The 20,997-nt window shown below is 38.7% G+C and overlaps 2 protein-coding genes and 1 long non-coding RNA gene across 6 annotated transcripts; 1 reads left to right on the forward strand and 2 right to left on the reverse strand.

Moving 5' to 3' along the window:
- Nucleotides 1–1,175: 1,175 nt before the first annotated feature.
- Nucleotides 1,176–5,587, reverse strand: LOC110058528 (tauropine dehydrogenase-like). 2 transcript variants are annotated; one of them, XM_089291800.1, is made up of 4 exons: nucleotides 5,535–5,587; nucleotides 3,670–4,194; nucleotides 2,818–3,120; nucleotides 1,176–2,395 (listed from the first exon to the last, which is right to left on the reverse strand). In XM_089291800.1, the coding sequence occupies exons 1-4, from the start codon at nucleotides 5,577–5,579 to the stop codon at nucleotides 2,018–2,020; spliced, it is 1,251 nt and encodes a 416-aa protein (XP_089147926.1). In that variant the 5' UTR covers nucleotides 5,580–5,587; the 3' UTR covers nucleotides 1,176–2,017. The 2 variants fall into 2 exon arrangements, with proteins under 2 accessions (XP_089147926.1, XP_020620834.2); XM_020765175.2 differs by having other exon boundaries at nucleotides 5,334–5,587.
- Nucleotides 5,588–6,710: 1,123 nt separating this feature from the next.
- On the forward strand, nucleotides 6,711–19,063 carry LOC110058538 (interferon alpha-inducible protein 27-like protein 1). 2 transcript variants are annotated; one of them, XM_089291804.1, is made up of 2 exons: nucleotides 6,711–7,451; nucleotides 18,142–19,063. In XM_089291804.1, exons 1-2 carry the CDS (start codon nucleotides 7,385–7,387, stop codon nucleotides 18,504–18,506), a joined length of 432 nt encoding a protein of 143 aa, XP_089147930.1. In that variant the 5' UTR covers nucleotides 6,711–7,384; the 3' UTR covers nucleotides 18,507–19,063. The 2 variants fall into 2 exon arrangements, with proteins under 2 accessions (XP_089147930.1, XP_089147929.1); XM_089291803.1 differs by having other exon boundaries at nucleotides 6,712–7,463.
- On the reverse strand, nucleotides 8,974–13,498 carry LOC149110527 (uncharacterized). Of its 2 annotated transcripts, XR_016207911.1 has the most exons (3): nucleotides 13,294–13,498; nucleotides 10,722–11,491; nucleotides 8,974–10,394 (listed from the first exon to the last, which is right to left on the reverse strand). It is a non-coding gene; the product is annotated as an uncharacterized LOC149110527 (long non-coding RNA). The 2 variants fall into 2 exon arrangements; XR_016207910.1 differs by having other exon boundaries at nucleotides 8,974–11,491.
- Nucleotides 19,064–20,997: the final 1,934 nt, after the last annotated feature.

Raw genomic sequence — 20,997 nt, forward strand, 5'->3', positions numbered from 1 at the left:
AAGTGTGACTCTGTAATATTGCGTGACAGTATGCGTGACAATGTGCCGTTAAAGTGGATTCCCTGTTCCCTGCAGGCTCTAGTGTCTGGGTTTCCCCTTCAAGCGCTGCTTTCTTGCTTTTTGCTTTGGCATGTTAGCGAGATGGGTAACTTAGCCTGCTCGAAGGCTAAGTTACCCATCTTTTGTTCAACCTGGCCCTGGTGAGAGCGCGGTTCCTGTCTAGATCAAATTGCTCTGAGAAACTGGTGAGTAGCACAATAGCAGCAAGCTATTGAGGTGAGTTTCTGGCAGTCTTTTAGCACCTTTTAACAACATGTGGTCCCATCCGTTCGCAAGCGAGAAGCAGACGGAAGTAAGTGGGCAACATCTCTATAAATCTTTTTTAAAATATGACGACCAACAAGAATATGTAGCGGTGATTTGTAACAGTATCAGTGTGAAAATAGTGTTGATTTGGAATTAGTCTCGTATCTGTTGGGAAACAAAATTTGTTTAGCTGAGCCAGGTTAGCCTTTGGACATCGAAAGTGGGGGCGTGACTGTAATTGTACAGGTAGCTGCCACTGACGAAGACCCTGTTCTCTATGACATTTCCTATCTTAACTTGTTCAGTATCTGCTAGACATGAAGGCCAAATTTATACCTTCGGTAAATTGCAGATCACTTATTAAACAAAATGGCAATTACCAACAAGCTTACTTTTGACGCTCTCAGGGTGCTTAGAATCAAATTACGACGCACGCTATTTAGATTGTCATAATAATAGCCCTCGCTAGAAATAACATAACGGTTGCACGAATTTCGACAGACGGGGAATCCTTGTTTCAAAAAAGGTTAAGTTTGAGGTCCTTTTTACTTGACCTCTTAATTTTTACTGGCTAAAGCTATGCAAAGTAATTTTTGCGTATTTCAATAACTTGTTTTCTTTGATTTCTGGATTCGGGTCGCCGTCCGCTTAACAGTTTTATTCATCCCGACAAGAAGCTCCTGCGCTTTCTCTAAGTTTAGCTCGTTTAAGACAAACGAGTGACACACAACTTACACGTATTCTCGCGTTACGGACGCTGGCAATCTACCTACAGTAGAATTTCATGATTCACAGACTTCCACGTTTTCCATGATTATGTTGCCGCAGTTAAAACGGCAAGAGAATATTCATGAATTTTAGTGACTATATGGGCACAATGTTGTGGTTCTTTATTTCTAATTTAAGTCACAGTCCTAAATTAAAAATTTTAAAAGGAAAAACTGAACGTTATAACCTGACGTTTAGGCGTCATCTTGTCGCCATTATTAAATGCGGATTAAAGTCGTTCAGTTCAGTTATATACCAACTTAGGTGTTAAAGAAGAAAGGTATGAGGAACACAGTGAGCCAATAAAACATTTCTGCCAAAACACATAAGCGAACTCTAAACTATATGTTACACAGATTCTTGCAACTGAACTTTTTCTAGCGTGGAGTCACGGACTCGTCCCCAGACACTTTTTGCTAGAAAATACTGTTAGAATAACGTTTCATGATTAACGTGGGAAGGAAATTAGGACGGGAGACTTCTTTACCCCATTCAGTGCTGCATCCCGCACGTCTCAGTTTTCTTCGTTATAGCTGACTGCTGGGGACGATACGGCACCCCAAGGCTGGTCCTAAATGGCTGACAAACGCAAGCGCCAAGGCAACTATTATGACCTTCCGTGATCGAGTAGTTTACATACATCTACCGTGCAACCTTTCAGCTTATGGATAAAGTACTCCCTGACACAACCTAGTGGGCAGCCATTGGTAATTTAGTCTATTTAATCGCTGACCAGCCCCATTAATCGTCGGAATGTATTGCTGATTTTGAAGAACTATAGCTAAAGAGTTTACCATAATTAAAAACTGCCAGTTTATGAGACGTCCTAATTTTTCCGTTATGGGAAAAACTTTCGCAGTAAAAAAGAACAGTTACTGTCTATATATATTACGTAGTTATGAAATGTTTTCCTTTTTTTCATATACTGACGTATCGGAAGGTTTTACAAGATGGATTCCAGAGTAGTGAATCCATATCTCTGTGGTGCTCTGGATGAAGCGATATCTTTGCCTTGAAACTTTGAGTTCACGAGATATTCTTTGCCCATTTTCTCCTGACACCATATAAGCACCTTGTCAATATTCGGCGTTTCAACTTTAACAATCTCTGCAATACCCTTGATGACAGCCAAACCATAAGGGATATCCTCCGTCGTGTAACGGTACGCGAAATTCGGCATGAACTTGCCGTCTTCGGTTGCCTTGACCGGATGTTTTAGCCCTTCGTAGGCAGCGTTGCTCCGTATTGCAGTGTAAAAGTTGGTCTTGTCGGTGATATCTTCAGGATAGCAGCGCATGTACCACTGATACAAGTGGACAACCTATAACAACAAGGCTTCTTTCAGTATTACTCAAGGTCTATATGATTCTACATACAAATTGAAACTAAATGATCAGTTTCCAAAGGCATTAAAATAGAAGTCACGAAGACTGCCCAAGCAAAACACTGAAGCACAAGGATTCTTCTGCCTTGATCGAACAACTTAGGCATATAACAAAATACAATGCAAGGCGCTGTTTTTTCCTATGGAGGCTGGCGGCTTCTCCTTTTTAAAGACAAAACCCTGCAGGCTGCAAGTACAACTGTAGCTAGCTGATCGCTTCAAGCTTGGCAAATAGGTACTGACCAATCCGAGGGACTTTATCTACCCTCTAAGCTAAAAACTTAACATCATTCCTGATCTCACTAACACAGCTAAACAGGAAGCCACTCAGTTCATTTGCTACTTCATGTTCAACTTACACCAGACATGTCAGCTCCGGACTTCTTGTCAATAGCCTTGGCAATGTCTAGTACCTCATCTGAAACAGTGGACGTAAGTTTGGCAGTTGACTCACTCACACCATGATAGAACAGAGGAGGCTCATCAACCGGGTTACCGTCCCACCCCTCCCACTGACCGTACACTATTGACGTGTGCAGGTAGGCGTTAACGCTCATCAACTGAACGCCTAGTAGGTGACCAGAGACGATCAGTTTAGGGAGGGGTCCAAGGAGATATTGCAGTGTAGAGACTGGATCTTTCTTAGATGGCACATCTCCTTTCTGCAAGAAAAAGTTGCTCTTCAGGCAGTTTTTCAGGCGGACGGCCCCAGGCAAAATTATGTGACACTGCGCAACTAAACAACCTGGTACAGTACAGCAAGCCACTGTATCAACTCATACAAAACAACCGTAATTATAGATTCTTAACTCAGAACAAGAGTACATGCCAAGTCAAAGCAATAAGGTAAGTCTACTGACCAGTTTCACACGTGAAACAGAAAGTTGTAAAACTCCCCTAGGTAGTAGATCGCACAGGTTACCCCCCTGAACTGACCACAGTAATTGTGGCACCGCCAAAGTGAAAATTCCTATGACTAGTTATCCATGGAGAATGCCACTATAGGTAGAACAGACGTGCCTTGAGAAACAACAAACGGATCTCCCCTGAACATCAGGCCACCGCAAGTGATCCGTTTAACATACCTGAATTGCTTTATTTCATCCATTATATATTATGTTTACTATTCAAAGGTTGTTTCTAAAATGATGTAATATTCCTAAACCTTGTGAACAGGTCCTGTAGAATGTTGCCTCAGTTTCTTATTTTACCTTCATGGCTCCTTGCAGGGTTTCCTTGGTGCCAAGAACCTCGCATTTAACACCAAACTCAGTGGTGCGGCATGCCCATGGTAGCGACTCAAAATTCATGATCGTGCATTGCTCCGCTGTTTCGCCTAGCACGTGACGAATCTGGAAGTCAAGGCCTGGTTCCCCTGGTAGGCCGACTAATATTGTGCCAGGTTTTATGTAAGGCTTTAAGGTATCAAGGAAAACTTGATGGGCAAATGCTGGCAGGACAAAGACCACAATATCAACATCTCGCATGGCCTCCTCTGGGTTTTTTGTTACCAGTGTAGGTTTGGACAAAATGGAAGTTGGCTCCTTTCCCTTCCGATGCAGGATAACTTCCAGGTCTGTCTTCTGCATTGCAGCACTCCAACGCTCTGCTTCATCTTGATACAAACTAAGCACTCGAACTTCAGTTCCTTTCAAAGATGAGGCAATACCGGCAAATGCATGCGCTCCATTACCACTTCCACAAATCAACAGCTTAATGGTGTCTGAACTCATTTCCTGGTAAAAGAAAAGTTTATCTATTGTGAATTCTGAAAATTCTGAGCTGAGAATTTGTCAACATCTTGACTGATAGCTGACAAATGGCATATTTTTAACTTGTACCTGAGATCAGAGATCTTCCAAAATTTACTTATAGCTGAGGAAAGGGCTGAAATTTTAACGGATTGCTGAATTATCGCCGAATATTTAACTTGATTCCAGTAACCCCATCTACACCCAAGAAAACCTGATTATTAGGCAGCAATATACCCCTGGGGTGTTTTGTTTTCTTTTTCCTGTTTTGATGGGAATAAGGCGTAGTGTTTGACCTGAAGATTAATAGTACACAGTCTGTGTTATGTTTTACAGCATTATTGCAATAATTGAGGCTCTCATATCTTTAAGTGCCGTGTAATTAGGGAATACTTTACATGTGAAATTGCTTTAATCGATCCACTCCTTTGATTTGAAACTTTAAATGGAAAAAAGTTCAGTATATTGTACCAACCTATGTGAATAAACTTAGCTATTTAGATCTGGTTTGTCTGAAAAACATTTAATTAAGTAAACATCTTACGCCGATCAGTGTAACGATACATCACTCGTTAATTCCAAACCACACGTGTGCAGTCTTTTTCGGATCGACGAACGCACGCAAGCTCATTATGATGCATAATTAGAAGTGTACCCGTCTTCTAAGTGTGAAGACGGTCAAATTCAGTGATACTGGAGATGGGATAAGCGAGGACTGACTTAACTGGATACCAAATTCGGACAAATGGTTCGAGAGTCGGACAACGACATAAGGGAATTTTTCTGCCCTGAGACGAATAGCTGCTAACTCTAGTGCTAATAGCTAGTCATTTGTCTGGAGGAAATTAACGCATATAAATGCTCACAATAATTCATTATTTGCATGTAAAATATTGCAGTTCTCAATTCAGTTATTGTACTATGGCGTCAAATAATATTAGGAACCTTTACTTTAAAGACGACCAGCAACAGAAAACAAGCGAAAGCCGAAATTGCACAATGTCGACGCACGAGCAGTCGATCGGAACGAAGACGTCTTCGGGAAAGACTTTGGACACAGACTCGGTTTAATTAACTGTCTGTAACTAACACCTCGAATTTCCTGAACACCTAGTCTTACTTACCATAGAAAAAGCACGGTACCGGTTACAAAGGCTGCTACTGGGACGATCCAATGAGTTATTATTTCGACTCGCTCGGTGGATAGGAGTGAATAAATTTGATAACGTCACGCTATACTGAGTATACTCCCTGCAAAACGTGACGTCATTGTCACGGACTCGTGTAAACAACCCAGAGCAGTGCATGCGAAGAAGCACGCTTACTTGGTTAAGTCTGTTTCCTTTGAAGTAATTCAGCTTCCATCGCATATTTAACCCTGTAAAAAGATATTTCAGTGCAAGTAACATTGTCCAAAAAGGTTTGCCTCAAAAATGGTAAAAATGGGCGTAAGAAGCTGGGGTTTTATAATTTTGCTACTGGATTTCGTCAGAAATCAAGCGGTCCGGTCTCTCAGAAGACAATATAACTTCCCTCTATTACATTACAATGTCTGATTCCTATTCCACCCGTGTCAAGAAACTAATTTAATTTAATCTTCTGTGAACACTCAAGAAACTAATTTATAAACCTAAAAATTAAACTACTATTCAAGTGTAAAATGAAAAAGAAAACTTCAAACAACACCTTCTGTCACGCTCAGTTGTATTTGACAGTACGTCAACAAAGAATCTTGGCTGGGTTTCTCATTTCACACGCGATTTAGAGTTAAGAAACGGTATGCAGCTACTTTTTAATTCTACTGTCAAACTCGCTGACCCAGTGAAATTTTTAAGAAACAAGTGGCTACACAGTAGAGTTTGAAAGAAAGGTAATATGTTACGTGAATTTAAATAAACATACTCAACACTTGCCTATCGATTCTCGTCAACCAACCGGAACGTCCACTGAATATTCATTCCCCGAGTAATTCCTTATGTACATTAGAACAGGATATCTTCTCATAACGTCCGTTATGAAAATATAACTTAGGAATGAAACTAATGTACTTACCGAGGGCAATTGACTCGCTGAAGATTCCAAGGGGGGAGGGGTGTGTGCGTTAACTCGACATCAGTCTAGTCGTTATTGGGGTATGGAGACTAACACCATTTAGGATGGGTGGGGAACAAGTTGCCTCAAAATCATGGCAGAGCCGCTTGACGATGTAAGGGGAAACCGAGTTCTTTTGTATCGCTGTACTTAAAAACAACTTGTCTTGATCTTGTGACAGCAAACCCTGCTCACAAATGTTTCGGGAATTTTCGGTCAATTCAAGCTTAATCCTCGTCTCCTGCATGATTGTGACGCAGTGTGGCACTAGCCCACTAGCGCCAGCCTCAAATGTTACACTAGCTAAAAAGCTCTGATGCCGACTCACATACAGTATATTCCTTCCTTTTTGGTTTCACATCACATTGCATATTGGACAGGTGAAATGTTATTTTAAGCAGTGAGGTTTGTGTTTTCTTTTTGTTTTCTTTTTTTTTTTTACTTGGTGTATAGGGCCTTTCATTACTCGAACGGATGTTGCCACATAATGCTGTTGCGTTATTTCAGCTGGTTTGATTTACTTTTGCCAGTTTAAGTTAGTCTGGATGGGGTTGCTGGCAAACTCAGTTATCAGTTACACATTCGGCGATCTCTCTGCTCAGTTAAATTTTCAGCCTCAACTGTCACTAAATTGTGATTGCCATGGTTACATGTCATGACTACAGTATAACTCGGAAAGGAATGGTTTGCATTTGGTCGAGACGTCTTTCCAATATAGCCTAGAATATCACTTCTGTCATCAAAACTTCCAATTTATGATTGTATTTTCTTTTTGTGTTCGTGTCGTTCGATTTATCCATACCCGGGAACAGTTTATGATCACCAGTTTGTATGTTCGCTTTGAGCATGTTTACATCGAATAACAGTAGCATCAGCACTATAAATAGTTCTTCCGCGAAGCCAAAGCAAAACAACATTTAAAGGGGTAAACCCCATTCCGGCTTTCAGTATGGTGTATTGTTCTACTTATCACATCCAATCAAAGCGCTCCACGTTCACATTCGTACTCTCTATTGATCGTTGCACTGAGAGAAATAATCCGTAAAGCTAGGGACGTTTTGGATCGAGGCACTAGGATTTTACGATGAATTGGAGCTTAACTTTCTGCACTGTTTTGATTCTAAGTGCTTCGAGGCCAGCTCGTGCAAAAGGTAAGCAGAGAGGTAAGTGGAATAAGTGAAGTAAACGTCAATGGCAGGGGTGTTTACTGTTGAAATTTCAACTGTAACAGCTGTGGTTTAGGGTGAGAGTGTCATAGGGATCTCTTACGGCTTTGAACCCTCTAAAGGGATTGCTGCGAACGGCAGACACAAATTAATCGTGTTTACTTTTGGAGAGGAACACAACGGCGAAGGAAATATACCGCTTAAGCAACCGGCTAGCTTGTGCAGTGCAAAACGAACGTCGTTCAAATATATGTGTTTTCACCAGACTACAAGAAATTTATCTTTTATAGAAGGAAGCCGTAGACAATTTTGAAAACCTCGATGGACTCCATCAATGACCTGATTATAAATTATCATCTCGCAATCTATGAAAAGTAGCGTATGCCTTTTCTGGATCGTAGCAGTAAAAACACAGTTGTACATCAATTTAAACACTTCCGGTTTGAGCTCACGATCTGATTTCTGAGGTTTATCTTTACTGACAGAATACTGTTTACCGGTTTACAAGAAAAGTATAATAATAGTTTTATTATTTAGCATTGCCAGATAAGTTTCCTGGTTTTAATGGTTGACTGAAGACGTTTATTCCTTCTGCTAAGCTGCTTTGCAGAGTGATAATTGCTTTTCAAATTAACCAGTGTTTCGTTCGAAGTGCGAGGAAGTAAAGCTTGTAATGGCTTTGCTAACAGCGCGTAGAATATCAAGGATTGGATCGATTGGCTTTCACACTTCAAAGAAAAGAGTTCAGAATTTTTCAAGCAAGCGCGATTTGAAATTCACTTCGCGGTTCGAACAGAGCATTGATTTTTCCTAGAAAATCACCTAAAAATAGACCCTCACAATCTTCAGCCCAGTCTACCAGCATTCAGTGACGAGCGGCGAAAAATCCAATCCAAGGTCGGCCCATAAGCTCAATACAAATAACTAGGCCCTTCTTTTGCTATCCATCTCAAAGCATTTTGGTGGAGAGATCGTTTATTATAAGCTTGATTTCAGTTCAAGGGTACTATCTGCACCACATGTACCATTGAAAGTACAAAATCACTCTTATTCGCCCGTTTATCTATCAGTTACTTGAGCTTTACGCCATTACTTATTATTAAAGTCAAGAAATGTCTGCGTTAAATTAAAGAGAATATATTTTTGTGAAGTATATATGAAATAATTCATATATGAACTGCGGTAGTAGATGAAAGTGAAGTATGATCATCGTAGTAAATTTTCCAATTTAAGCAACTGGAAAGAAGAAGCCTGAAAAAAATTAGAGCTTCAACGGGATTCGAACCCGTGACCTCCGCGATACCGGTGCGATACTCTACCAACTGAGCTCTAAAGCCACACATTGGGAGCGAGGTCAATTAATTGAGTTCATATCTTCCCGTGAGTGAAATGATGTGAAGTATATATGAAATAATTCATATAATATATAGATTTAGGCCAGCCTAAAAGCGGAGCTTCTCAGTTATTTTTCGGAATGTTGTTACTAATGAAAATAATCCAACATGTATGAGGTAAATTGCGAATGATTTAATAGTTTCAGCCGGAACTAGTATTACATCAGCAGATCGAGGTGAAAGATGGTGTGATTATGAAATATAGAGCAATGATTTCAAGGATTTCTGGGAAGCCACCAAAAATCTTGATCACATAACAGAACTGTCTTCTGTGCTTTTTGGTGGCATTTCTTGTTCTTTCCTACCTTATTCAGAAAGACAAGGCATTGATATTAATCATTATATTCTTCCTTAGTTAACATGGGGACTCCCACACAAAAGAAGTTTACACATTTTTTGTTGTTGTGGGGACTGATTAAAATGCAGTGGTTACAATATACTCAGTCCCTGAATCTCTACCAAATGTAATCTCACAAAAATACCAAAACAGTATACATATGTGAAAAGTTGGAAAGTTTTGTTTTCTAACTTGTCCCCAAAGATACATTTAGCCATCTTCACTATTGTATCGAGTCTACTCCTGCTGGAAGGGTTTGCAATAAGCAAAACACCCTTGCATGAATGGTAATTACGATATTTTTTTTCGCTGGTTATGAATACTTGCATAGGCTTCTAATAATAATTTTATTATTCAATTTCAATGTGATTTGTTCTTTTTCTCGACTGGCATTGTGGACTACAAGAGCTGTTATTGGGTCCATTAATTAATTTTGCTATGATTAAATTATACCAAGAATTATCAGTAAGCTAAGAGGAAATTATATTATGTACATGTATTTTGTCTGCACTACACAACCAAATGCACTCAAAGGTTATCAGGCATAGGTACATTTGTCAGAAGAGCCCAGCATATCCAAGATGTTTTGATTGACACATCACTTAAGATAATTTACAGCAAAATGGATAAAAAATACATCAATATCCTACATGCACCAAAGCCAGACATGGGGTTATAAGGCAATCATTTAAACAACAGATTGAAACAATTTATAAATTAGAGCACACTATTTCTACAACAGAATGGAACAAATTAACCTTATCGGACATTGCGAATGGCAAGGCTGTCTGTAGAATGTCACAAATTTCTCAACCCTTTCTTTCTAAAAAAAATGCTAATCCTGCAACTTTGCTTAAGACCCGGTTCTCCATTTCGTGTTGGCAAAATATCAATTTATGCCATGTCCAATGCAGATTATCAAAAAATTGATTTAAAAGCTCAATAAATATCATTTTAAAGCCAAAAAGCCAATTATTTAAATAAACCATGAGTAAATTATCTCTAAGAAAAACTGATTAATTTAACAGGCACTTAAAAATAATTAGTTAATATGTGTTTCTTAATAATGTAATGCAGTGTATCTGTCACAATGTTGCAGCTATGATATTACTACACAAAGGATGGGTTGCAGAACTGAACCTCCAAGTCAGTTTATTCAATGAACTTGGTGCAGAATTTATGATCCCATCAAGTTGTCTGTAAATACAGAGAAACCAAACAAAGCATTATAATCATAAGTAATGAATTACTGAACTCTTTTACATGTATGAACAGTGTATGTTCCATTAATATTGGGGATCTCTCAGAAGCTGCATCCATGATAAATTAATTATTTGTTCCCAGATGCATTTGTTTATAGAACTTTTCACAAATTAATATATCTGTCATAACAGTGATCTCTGTGTTCTACAACAATTAGTACACGAGAAAAATACACTCAGTAAGATATTTTTTACAATAAACATCAATGCCTATAAGCAATCATAAGGACCTTACATTTATATTTCCTCAGAAATATCTCACCAGGCCGTGGTTGCTTTGAAAATCTTTGATGTTTTAATACAGGCTGCCCATCTGTAAACTGTTCATATATTGACTGACTGGAACAGGCATGTAATTCCTTTCTTTGATATACAGTGTACTTCATTGTTAGTTGTTTACTGAGTGTTAGTAGTGAATCAAATGCTAGGGGTTGGTACTCCAACTTTCACAGTGGCAGGCTCTGCCCTGAGATACAAAGCAAACTTACATAACTGTTATGAACTTCGTGACTTGCTTTCGAGAGCAAATGCAATTTGCTTCAAACAAGAAACTGGAACATTGCAATTTACAACAATGTGCACAGTCCCAATCACAGGGTCATCCAGGCTGTTTGGTTGTACATATAACTGTACAACTGTATGAGTTCAGCTTCCAGAAGAAAATCAGAATTTGTCAGGATAAATACTGATGTTCTTGCTTACTCAATGAATGAATGTGCAGTTCCAGAAGATATTCACACCCAACACCCATTCATGGCCAGTCTTTAGAAATTCCAAATTAAAGTATCAGGAATCAAGAGCTCTAATAGAGAAAAAACCTCCATGTGGGGTATGAATCTTTTCTTGAAGAAAACAATGTCTGAGAAATCATTAATTACAAAATAATGTTTAAGAAACATCTTACCTTTCAGAGAATGTTATAATCTACACTGTCTGGCCAGTTCATACATGTATATTTGACAAGTTGACACTGGGCATGTTTGTAAATTTGTGCACTTCAACATCACATTACTATGTAGTAGCACTGGTCAACTAAAAACAGCATAATTTGGTTAATTAATATACACTGTACATTATTAGGTTGAAATATTGGTGTAGATTGTTGCACATCAACAGATACAGAAACTATTTGCACCTGAATCATAACAAGTGGAAAATCGTGCAGGAGACATTTACATGTACATGTAACAGCCCTCCACCTCAGAACCATCACAGATATGATATGATATTTTTAAACTCTGAAATTTCAGATTATTCAAGATTAACATATGCACATACATCATCTGGGGCAACCCTAAAACACTGAATTTGGAAACCGAAATCCGGAATCCAGAATCTGCAATCTGCAATCTGGAACCAAAAACCAGAATCTGGAATCCAGATATTATGAATGATGATTGAAATAATTCACTTCAGATATGTCTAATAAATAAATATGAGCAAAAATTATTTTGTTGTTATTTATTTTCTTGGCTTTACTTCAGCCACAGACTGTAATTGCTAAAAAATTATTGACTAGTTCTGAACAACCCTTAGCTATATATCTGGCCCGGTTGTTCAAAAGCTGCATAAAGCTATCCATTGGGTACATCACTATCCAGTCAGGGTTACTGATTTTTTGGGTGGAGAGAGTTACTCATAGCCTGCGAGCAGGCTCTAGTATCTGTCTCTAGTGTCTGAGCAGGCTAAATAGGTGTCTAGTGTTTTTATCCATTGGCATGTCACCAAGAGCCTTCATGTGGCTTTGCCACTCACGCCCCCAGCCCAAACACAAGAGCCTGCTCATAAGCTAAGTTACCCATCTTTTGTTCAAGCTGGCCCTGGTGAGAGCCCGGTTCTTGTCTAGATCAAATTGCTCTGAGAAGACTGGTGAGCAGCACATTAACAACAAGCTATTGTAGGCTATTGCAGTGAGTTTCTGGCAGTCTTTTAGCATCTTTTAATAACATGTGGTCTGATCTGTTAGCAAGTGAGAAGCAGACGGAAGTAAGTGTGCAACATTTCTACAAATTGTTTTAATATGATGGCTGCCAGGAATATGAAATGCTGATTTGTCACAGTATCAGTCTGGAAATTGTGTTAATCTGGAATTGGTCTTGTATCTGTTGGGAAAATCAAATTTCATATTTAGACCAGACGGGTTAGCCTTTGGACTTCGAAAGTGGGGGGCCTGACTGTCAATGTACAAGGGGCTGCCACTGACGGATATCCTGTTCTCTATGACATTTTCTATCTTGTTCAGTATCTACTAGACATAAAGGATAAATTTATACTTCCGGTAAATTGAAGATCACTTATTGAACAAAATGGCAATTACCAGCAAGCTTATTTTAGACGCTCTCGAGGTGCTTGGAATAAAATTAAGACGCACTTTACTGAGATTCTCATAATCATAGCCCTCACTAGAAATAACGGTTGCACGATTTCAACAGACAGGGAATTTTTGTTTCAAAAAAGGTTAAGTTTGAGGTCCTTTTTATTTTGACAGCTTACTTTTTACCATCGAAAGGCTAAGCAAAACAATTTTTGCATATTTGAAGAACTTATTTTCTTTGATTTGTGGATTCCGGTTTCCAGTTTCTGGATTGCAGTTTTTGGTTCCAGATTCCGGATTCCAGTTTCTTGGTTTTAGGGTTGCCCCCATCTTTAACAGAGTGTTTGCTTCACATTCAGTTTACACGAGTTTACACATGGCTGTTATCCAGCATAGGCAGACTTATAAGTTTTCCTTCAAAAATATATTGCAACAACTATTGCATCTTTCATTATCTATTCTTGTGATGAAATGACACAAAATCCAAGAACAAGAAGTCATAAGCATAAAACTAACTTACGTGATGCTTACAGTTCCTCTTACTGTCTACATATGCCGTCCATAAACTGGTGATGCCTGGACAATGTACTCATTATTTTTCTGATCACACCTTTTAAAATGTCACTGTTATATAATTTGTCCTGAAAAAGCAATACATGAAATGTTATGCCTTTGGCACTCACCAAATACCTTTACATGATGTATAATGTACACCATATCAACATTCACAATAGACCGTTTTCACTGTCATGCAATAAAAAAATAAATCGAAAACCATCCTTTGGAAAAAGCTACGAAATTATGTTTTAGGCCTGTACGTTTCCCCAAACTACAGATATTCGTCGAAATGTTTCGCAGATATTTACAGAGCCCAGTATGAAAACACCATGTTGGTGTACCTCGGTGGTACACCAATATGGCGGCCGGAAAATAGAGTAAACATCTGGAACTTTCTTTGGCTATCTAGGCGACTGATTATCAGTACTGATCAAACAAGCAATTACATAAGCACTTTTCCTAATGCTTGAACTTCTAAAAAAGCTCAAAATCATGAGATAAGTATATATTTTTCAACGAACTCGATCATAGCCTTATGTTACGCACCTCCATAACCCTGAAATTCAAAATGCTCTGGATTCCAAACAAAGCACGTTATTGAGCTGTAAAATTGTAAACAGATATAAATATACCGCCTCTTATGCCTGATGAGGATAAAAACTTTGGTGGTTCTTTAATTTTGGATTTTAGAAAGTGATGACGTCACGTGAAAACGATCTATTCTTTTTACATTCATTGTAACTCTTTTGTGTCATTTTCCCTCACTTGAAGACAGGACTTTCACATTAGGTGATAATTTGCCTCTGGAATCTCTATGAATTCACAGGGAGTGATAACAATTAAATCGTGACTAATTTTAGCAAAGGAGGTGTTCAAATGTCAGATTTTAATGCTAAGTTTATGCAGTAACTTTATATTACTCTTCGTATATACCTGTATATATAACCTCTGAACTATTGCACCTATAGACAGAAGGTGTGCTGGGGGAAGAAATGTTCTAAACTTTCTGAACTTTTCCCCCTTACCTGTAATAGGATGACTATTATGAACTATGGTTTGTAACCAACACCAACATCAGGTTATGTATACACATGTATATTTTGTTCTCGTCTGTAATCATAAAAAAAATAAAAATTTAAATTCCTCCATAAAGTTCATACTCAATAACACTGCTACATGTAGCGCTGTTACTGGAAATCAATTTAAGTGAAACTGTTGAAACAGCTCTGTCAAAATTGTTTCTAACAGTTAAGGCAGGATAACAGAATATACATGTAGCACACAGCAAAGGCTAGAGATACACACATGTTAGTTATCAGTTAGGATTTGGTGAGCTTCTGTGCTGTAGGTATGGTGGAAAATAATAGATTATCAGAAATGAAGGTTCTTGAGACATCTTGACAGCACTGAGAGGAATTAATATATAAATTCACAAAAGAAGGAGAAGTTCTTGCCCTGTCCAGTTCTCTGTAATAAAAATATCATTTACATACAAGTCATTTATTATATATGGTTTGTGTTTAAAGCTGATATAATGCACACTCTGATTGGCCAATTCCAGTGCATTATTTATATTTGCATGGTATACCTCGGTAAAATCATAAAACATTGTATGCAACTAAAATAAAAAATATAAAAAATAAAAATAAAAATAAATGCCTGATTCATAACAATTTAAAATACCCAACACTAAAACGAATGTAATTCTTTACTTGAAAATTATTCTCCTGTAATGCCCATGGGCCAATTACAGGCATGCTAAAAAGTCCTAACACGAAGTAAAAGGAAATTAAGAAAACTATCGCTTTTTTTCGGAAAATTGTAGCGACTGAAGACAATGATGGAACACTCTGAGAGTGCATTCTATCAACCTGATGAGATACATGTAAAATTTAAGGAGAATAGAGAATTCACAAAGTTATATCACAAACGAATTGGTACAGGACAGGACAAAGGAAACTGTACAGCCAGGAAGAAACTGAAACTTTCTTTGACGAGCAAAAAAGTATGCATTGCATGCACAACAAGAAAACAGTCAGTGACATTCATTTAATAAGTTAGTTAATAAAAAATTAGTGTGAAGAAGAGAGCAGAGAGAGAGAGAGAGTGGAGATAGGAGAGCACTCTCTCCAACTAAATTGTGTATATATGTATGCAAAAGTTATTCTTATTATCGAGAAATGGTTAGGGCAAGAACTTCTATTACACTGTTCAATTTACCAAGTTAATTAGTACCATCTCACTTTTTAGGAACATTTCCATATTAAATGTAAATACCGCATTGGGGAATAATCTCTTATTAAGAAAATAGGGTCCATGTACCCCCAACCAAAAGCAATGGCACAAATAAAATGAAATAGCCGATCAAAATCAAAGCAGAGCTTTATTTGCAGACAGGATTGCCATGCATAATCGTCTACTCGACATTTTGGACTATATAAGCATTTCACCAAACCGAACTAATTGGACAGACAACAAAATAAAACGAGGAAATCTACATTATAAACACAAGATGCATATCACTACATCTGAGCTCGAGTATCAACAGCAAATCCCTTCTCAATGAAAGGTGACCGAATAAAAGAGAGGATAAAGAAAATTCGTTTAAGCTTGCAGTGTCAAAGTTTAAAAATTATTCACGCTTAAATTTGATTGAATATTACTGAGAGTCTGTATTTTTGCTTTAGCTTTGCAGTCATTTTATTGGCAGTAGCTTTACCAGTCTTCAACCAAATTAACCTCGGAATTCACAAAAGCATTTCGCCAAACCGAATAAATTGAACTAACAAAACAAGGAAATCTCCATACTTTGTAATCACAATATGCAAATATTCACATAGGAACAAAAGTAAATTTAGCAAATCCTGTTCGCTTCGGCTTAAAATGGTTTGTAGACCTATCTTGGTTTTCAACAACAGAAGAAGAAATTTTAGCAGTCTACGAAGCGGCAGTGCTAACTAACTAAGAGAAAACTTCAAAACTCGCCCGGCCGTGTTTACAAGTACGGTTTTGGTTAAGCTTATTTTTAGACGTGAGGTTATAAGCTTAAGTTGACGACGAAAATCGACAGAAAACTTTCTTTGTTTACAACTTACAGCAACCTCCAAAGCGACCCACGTGTTGTTGTTTAGAGACGAGCGAAATTAAAACGATGCAATTTTTAAAATCTCTTACAGCATGGCTTCAAATAAGGAAGACTTTTAATGGATTCCAATTGAAAATAAGTTTAGCTAAGCTTATATCGCAGAGGCAACTTGTTAATTTTCATAGCAAACGCAACAACAAAAGTCACTTACCGCAAGTTGGCAATTCAGTTCGGCCAGTGTAAATCTTCCGAAATCTTCCAGGCAGAAACTTGCAGCAAAAGTTGTGAAAACTGAAATGAAGTTATATTTTCGATAGATCAACGAATCAACTACTTCTTTCCGCTACGTTTACTGTTTTGTAATTTCTCTAAAACACTCGGGTACGTTTGATTTCTCTTGTTCATCACCTGACCAAATCATGTGACTTTTGAATTTTCTTGCACGGCTGCACAGCATCACGTTCGCGCGAATTTTGAACTTGGCCATGGAGAGTTCTGCAGTCTTATGAATCAATTTGTCGGGTACTTTCGCCTCCTTTCTATAGCCCTCGTTAGCTTTGGTTCACGGCATTGTTCGGTATTATTTCACCTCCTTTCTCTAGCCCTTGACTAGCTATAATTCACGGCATTGTTCAGTACTGTTTCGCCTCCTTCCCCAGCGCTGGCCCGCTCGGTCTTTTTCGCGATCTTCTTCGCTACTTCTTTGCCTGTTAATTCTTACTTTCTGTTTTTTGCTTCAGTGCAACCCTGTCTTAAAAACATTAGATCAACCTCCGCTATCGTTTTTCTTTAAAAATCCCGCCAAGAAAAATGGCATTCTCTCGCTACAAACCGAGGGTGCATGTCTCTGTCAACCTGTTCGCTGGAGTATGGCGCCATCTTGCGCGACTCCGTCGTCGTCGCCGTCGTGCGTACGCGCCCACGAGCAATACCGCTAGCCATGATAACCATGAGAAAATCAATTCATGGGTTTCCTTATCTTCCCTATATGGGTATGGGACTCCGCTTGGCGGCCCTTCGGGCCGCCGGAGCTCCGCTATGAACTGCGGTAGTAGATGAAAGTGAAGTATGATCATCGCAGTAAATTTTCCAATTTAAGCAACTGGAAAGAAGAAGGCTGAAAAAAAATTCAGAGCTTCAACGGGATTCGAACCCGTGACCTCCGCGATACCGGTGCGATGCTCTACCAACTGAGCTATGAAGTCACACATTGGGAGCGAGGTCAATTAATTGAGTTCATATCTTCATATATGAATTATTTCATATACACTTCACATCATTTCACTCACGGGAAGATATGAACTCAATTAATTGACCTCGCTTCCAATGTGTGGCTTCATAGCTCAGTTGGTAGAGCATCGCACCGGTATCGCGGAGGTCACGGGTTCGAATCCCGTTGAAGCTCTGATTTTTTTCAGGCTTCTTCTTTCCAGTTGCTTAAATTGGAAAATTTACTGCGATGATCATACTTCACTTTCAGAATATATTTTTGTTAACTGGCGACTCGTGTCAATCCCAAGAACTACAATATTCAATTTATTTATACGCACATTTTTTCATGCAGATCCATTGCAAAGATTGTTCGGTGTACCAGAGAACAAACCATTCATTTATTAGACTATTTGTAGAACGTCGGACGAATCCGCCACATTTAACCGCCGAAACTCAGTTCAAATAAGGTGACTTGTTTTTATCATTTTCTAACCGCGATGTTACCTTTCCCAGCATCAGATGCTTATATGATATGGACTGATATGGGAGACATATCGTGCTGGAAGGAGCACGCAGCTGCCATTGTCGGAGGTACTCTATTGGTTGCCGCTGCTCCTGTCGTCCTTACCGCGGCAGGATTCACCACTGGAGGAGTTGCCGCGGGCTCAATTGCTGCCGGCATCCAGTCTACAGTATATGGAGGTGCTGTGGGCTCCACAAGCCTTTTTGCCGTGCTTCAGAGCGCAGGAGCTGCCGGTTTAGGCGCCAGTGCAAAAAGTGCTCTTTTTGCAGGTGGTGCAGCAATGGCTACTTGGATTCAGAACAAGCTAGCTCCGTGTCTTAACGATGGACCAAATTGTTCATCAGACAAACAATAATTCCTATCGGAATGGACTGTTTTCTGGCATAAGGATAGACTTTCACTTTAGACTGTCACTTTATTACGTTGTATCCCTATCTACATTTAGTAACTGAGAAGGAAAAAACTAGTTGTAACACTGAGAACCATTTCTGGTTTTGAAGATACAGTCTCCACTGCAATTTGTTGAGATATTCGGTGTCCTATCGTTCATTTAAAGTTAAATCAGCTAAGCGTATAGGTACCATGCAGAAGAACGTTTCTCCCGTATACACCTTTTTCTAAAGGTAGAAGTTGTAAATAAGTGAGTGGTCCAGAGTTAACTTCGTTTTCAACGCTTATGTTATATAACTTAGAACTCTAACAACATTTTTGTTCCATTTAATCATATATTCTTGATTGCAATATTGTGAGTTTTGTGTTTTATAGCAAATCTGCACACTATAACGTAGCTAGTCGGTCTGTAAATCTGTACAATACATATGGGTTGTATATTAGGGAACAAGAAAGGTATCTCTGTTTTGTTGTTGTCTGTTGACAGGCATGAAAACGATTAAACACCAATTATACAATTAACTAGATTTTGTTCTTTCTTTTTTTTTTTTTTCGGTTACTCTTTTAAGTAGGTTTGCTGATCGTGGAATTTTGGATTTTATGGACAACTAAAGCCTGTTTACGGATTATGAAAACTGCGTCTGTTTTCAACCCGTCCAATGGTTGCCTCTGTTCTCCTGGCCGACTCTGAAAAAGGAAAACTTTCGACATTGCTCAAATCTAGTTCAGTACAACCCTCTGTAGTAGTAACATCAGTTTCTCAGACATTGCGCTAGTCATCCAAGGGGTTCAGCGCTTTGCAGATTGGGATTTAAGCAATAATATCTGTAGGTTGAATACCCAGTCATTGCGAACGGATTTGATCTGCCTGTAATTTCACGGAAATCTTTGTTCATTTGTAGGCTATGGATCGATGGAGTTGTCCAAAATTTCTGCAGATCGGAGAATGAAAACAATGCATCCCCCCACCCCTAATCCGCTTACTTGTTTTTCTATAGATGAAAGTAGTGCCCTTGTCTGCGAATAAAGTTAGACTATACTTTTATCCTGCCGTAAAGTTGGGAAACTGCAGGTCATGTCAAATATCCATGATCCGCAGAAACTGTAAAGTGAAAAGCGTTAATCGAGGGGATAGCGCCAATTTCTTTTTCCTGATCTGACACAGTTCACTGGATAAGGCTGGATAAAAGTAACACGAGCTATAGATTATTATAGCTTCCAATAGTACAGGAATTATTGTAACGCAGTATTCTGCAACTGCACATACGTCCAGTTACCAAATATTGACCTACGACTCCTTGACAAGTTTCACGGCTATTAAAAGAACTTTAACATAAGAAGTAAAGACCTAGCACTTGCGATAGGAATAATCACAAGTTGGCATACATAAACAGAGTGCCTATGCATATCATTACGCAGCCAACAATGATACAAAATTGCGCAGATCTGCTTTTGATGTAAATGGCACGAATAAACAAGTTTTAAGAATTCGCTGCCGAGAGGTTTGATAAAGACCGTGGAGTAATTGCGTCATCAAGCTTCAAAAGAGTGACGTCGGTATACACTTTTAACGTGTTTCTGTGAATAACCAGACAGAGATTCAAATAGACAGACAGACAGACAGACAGACAGGCAGGCTATATTTAATAAGTCGTTGAGATGAATTCTTTGGGATATTGAAGAAAAAGTCGTTTTTTTTATACTTCCAGTATATAGTTCCATTATCGTAAACTAGGGCTTTGATGCATGATCGGATTTAAAGAATTCAAACTTTCCAAGTGTGGTCTCTCGTGATAGTTAAGATGTTTTTACCAAATTGTTTAGAATAATAAGGACACTGCTTTGGATAGAAAATTGCTTACCGAAAAACCTTCAGGGAAGCTTAAAAGTTGGAGTTCGCTTATTATCTGACACCTGCAAGATGGGATAGAGGGCAAGAGCGGTTTATTTTCCACATATGCCTTTTTTTACACGGTAAACCCTTCCAAGTTATTTTTAGACATGGTACCCTGTCCGTCCGCGGAAGATGTTACCACTCGCTTTTTGAATGTTCTCGCAGAGGATGAAAATGTCTAAAGCCACTTGTTCGTATGAACAAACCTGTTGATCCTCCTTAAATTTCCGAGCCTGGAAGTGTTCTAAACATAACTTGAGAGGGAGTGGGTTGGGATTAAGGCTTCTATGGGAATTAAACTCTCTTACCCTTTACCTCCCTTACAAAATATGTAAATCTCTCAAGCCTTTCACCGTGTTCACAGCCCCTTCAGCAGTTTGGATTGATTGGCATGCTACAACGATCAAATGAATGGAGATTAAGCTTGTTTTTAAACAGCGAGAGTCATCGGCATTTCTGTGCGCAACTAGTCTAGAACTCAGTACCCTGGGTGCCAGAGGGTCTTTTTTTGTAGTTGTTTTCATGGCGAAGTTGCTCGAAAACAAAAAACCCTCGGACACCC

Source organism: Orbicella faveolata, unplaced genomic scaffold (assembly GCF_042242905.1).
Source record: "Orbicella faveolata isolate gen_17 unplaced genomic scaffold, um_ofav_v1 contig_24, whole genome shotgun sequence".
Classification (NCBI taxonomy): domain Eukaryota; kingdom Metazoa; phylum Cnidaria; class Anthozoa; order Scleractinia; family Merulinidae; genus Orbicella; species Orbicella faveolata.

Excerpts from the sequence above, each read along its gene's own strand:
- LOC110058538 (XM_089291803.1), top strand. The coding sequence starts at position 7,385 with ATGAATTGGAGCTTAACTTTCTGCACTGTTTTGATTCTAAGTGCTTCG. Across the intron at positions 7,464-18,141 it reads TGCAAAAGGTAAGCAGAGAG|CATCAGATGCTTATATGATA; the intron begins GTAAGTGGAATA and ends TACCTTTCCCAG.
- LOC110058528 (XM_020765175.2), bottom strand. The coding sequence starts at position 5,579 with ATGCGATGGAAGCTGAATTACTTCAAAGGAAACAGACTTAACCAAGTA. Across the intron at positions 4,195-5,333 it reads GGTACCGTGCTTTTTCTATG|GAAATGAGTTCAGACACCAT; the intron begins GTAAGTAAGACT and ends TTCTTTTACCAG. Across the intron at positions 2,396-2,817 it reads CCGGAGCTGACATGTCTGGT|GTTGTCCACTTGTATCAGTG; the intron begins GTAAGTTGAACA and ends TTGTTGTTATAG.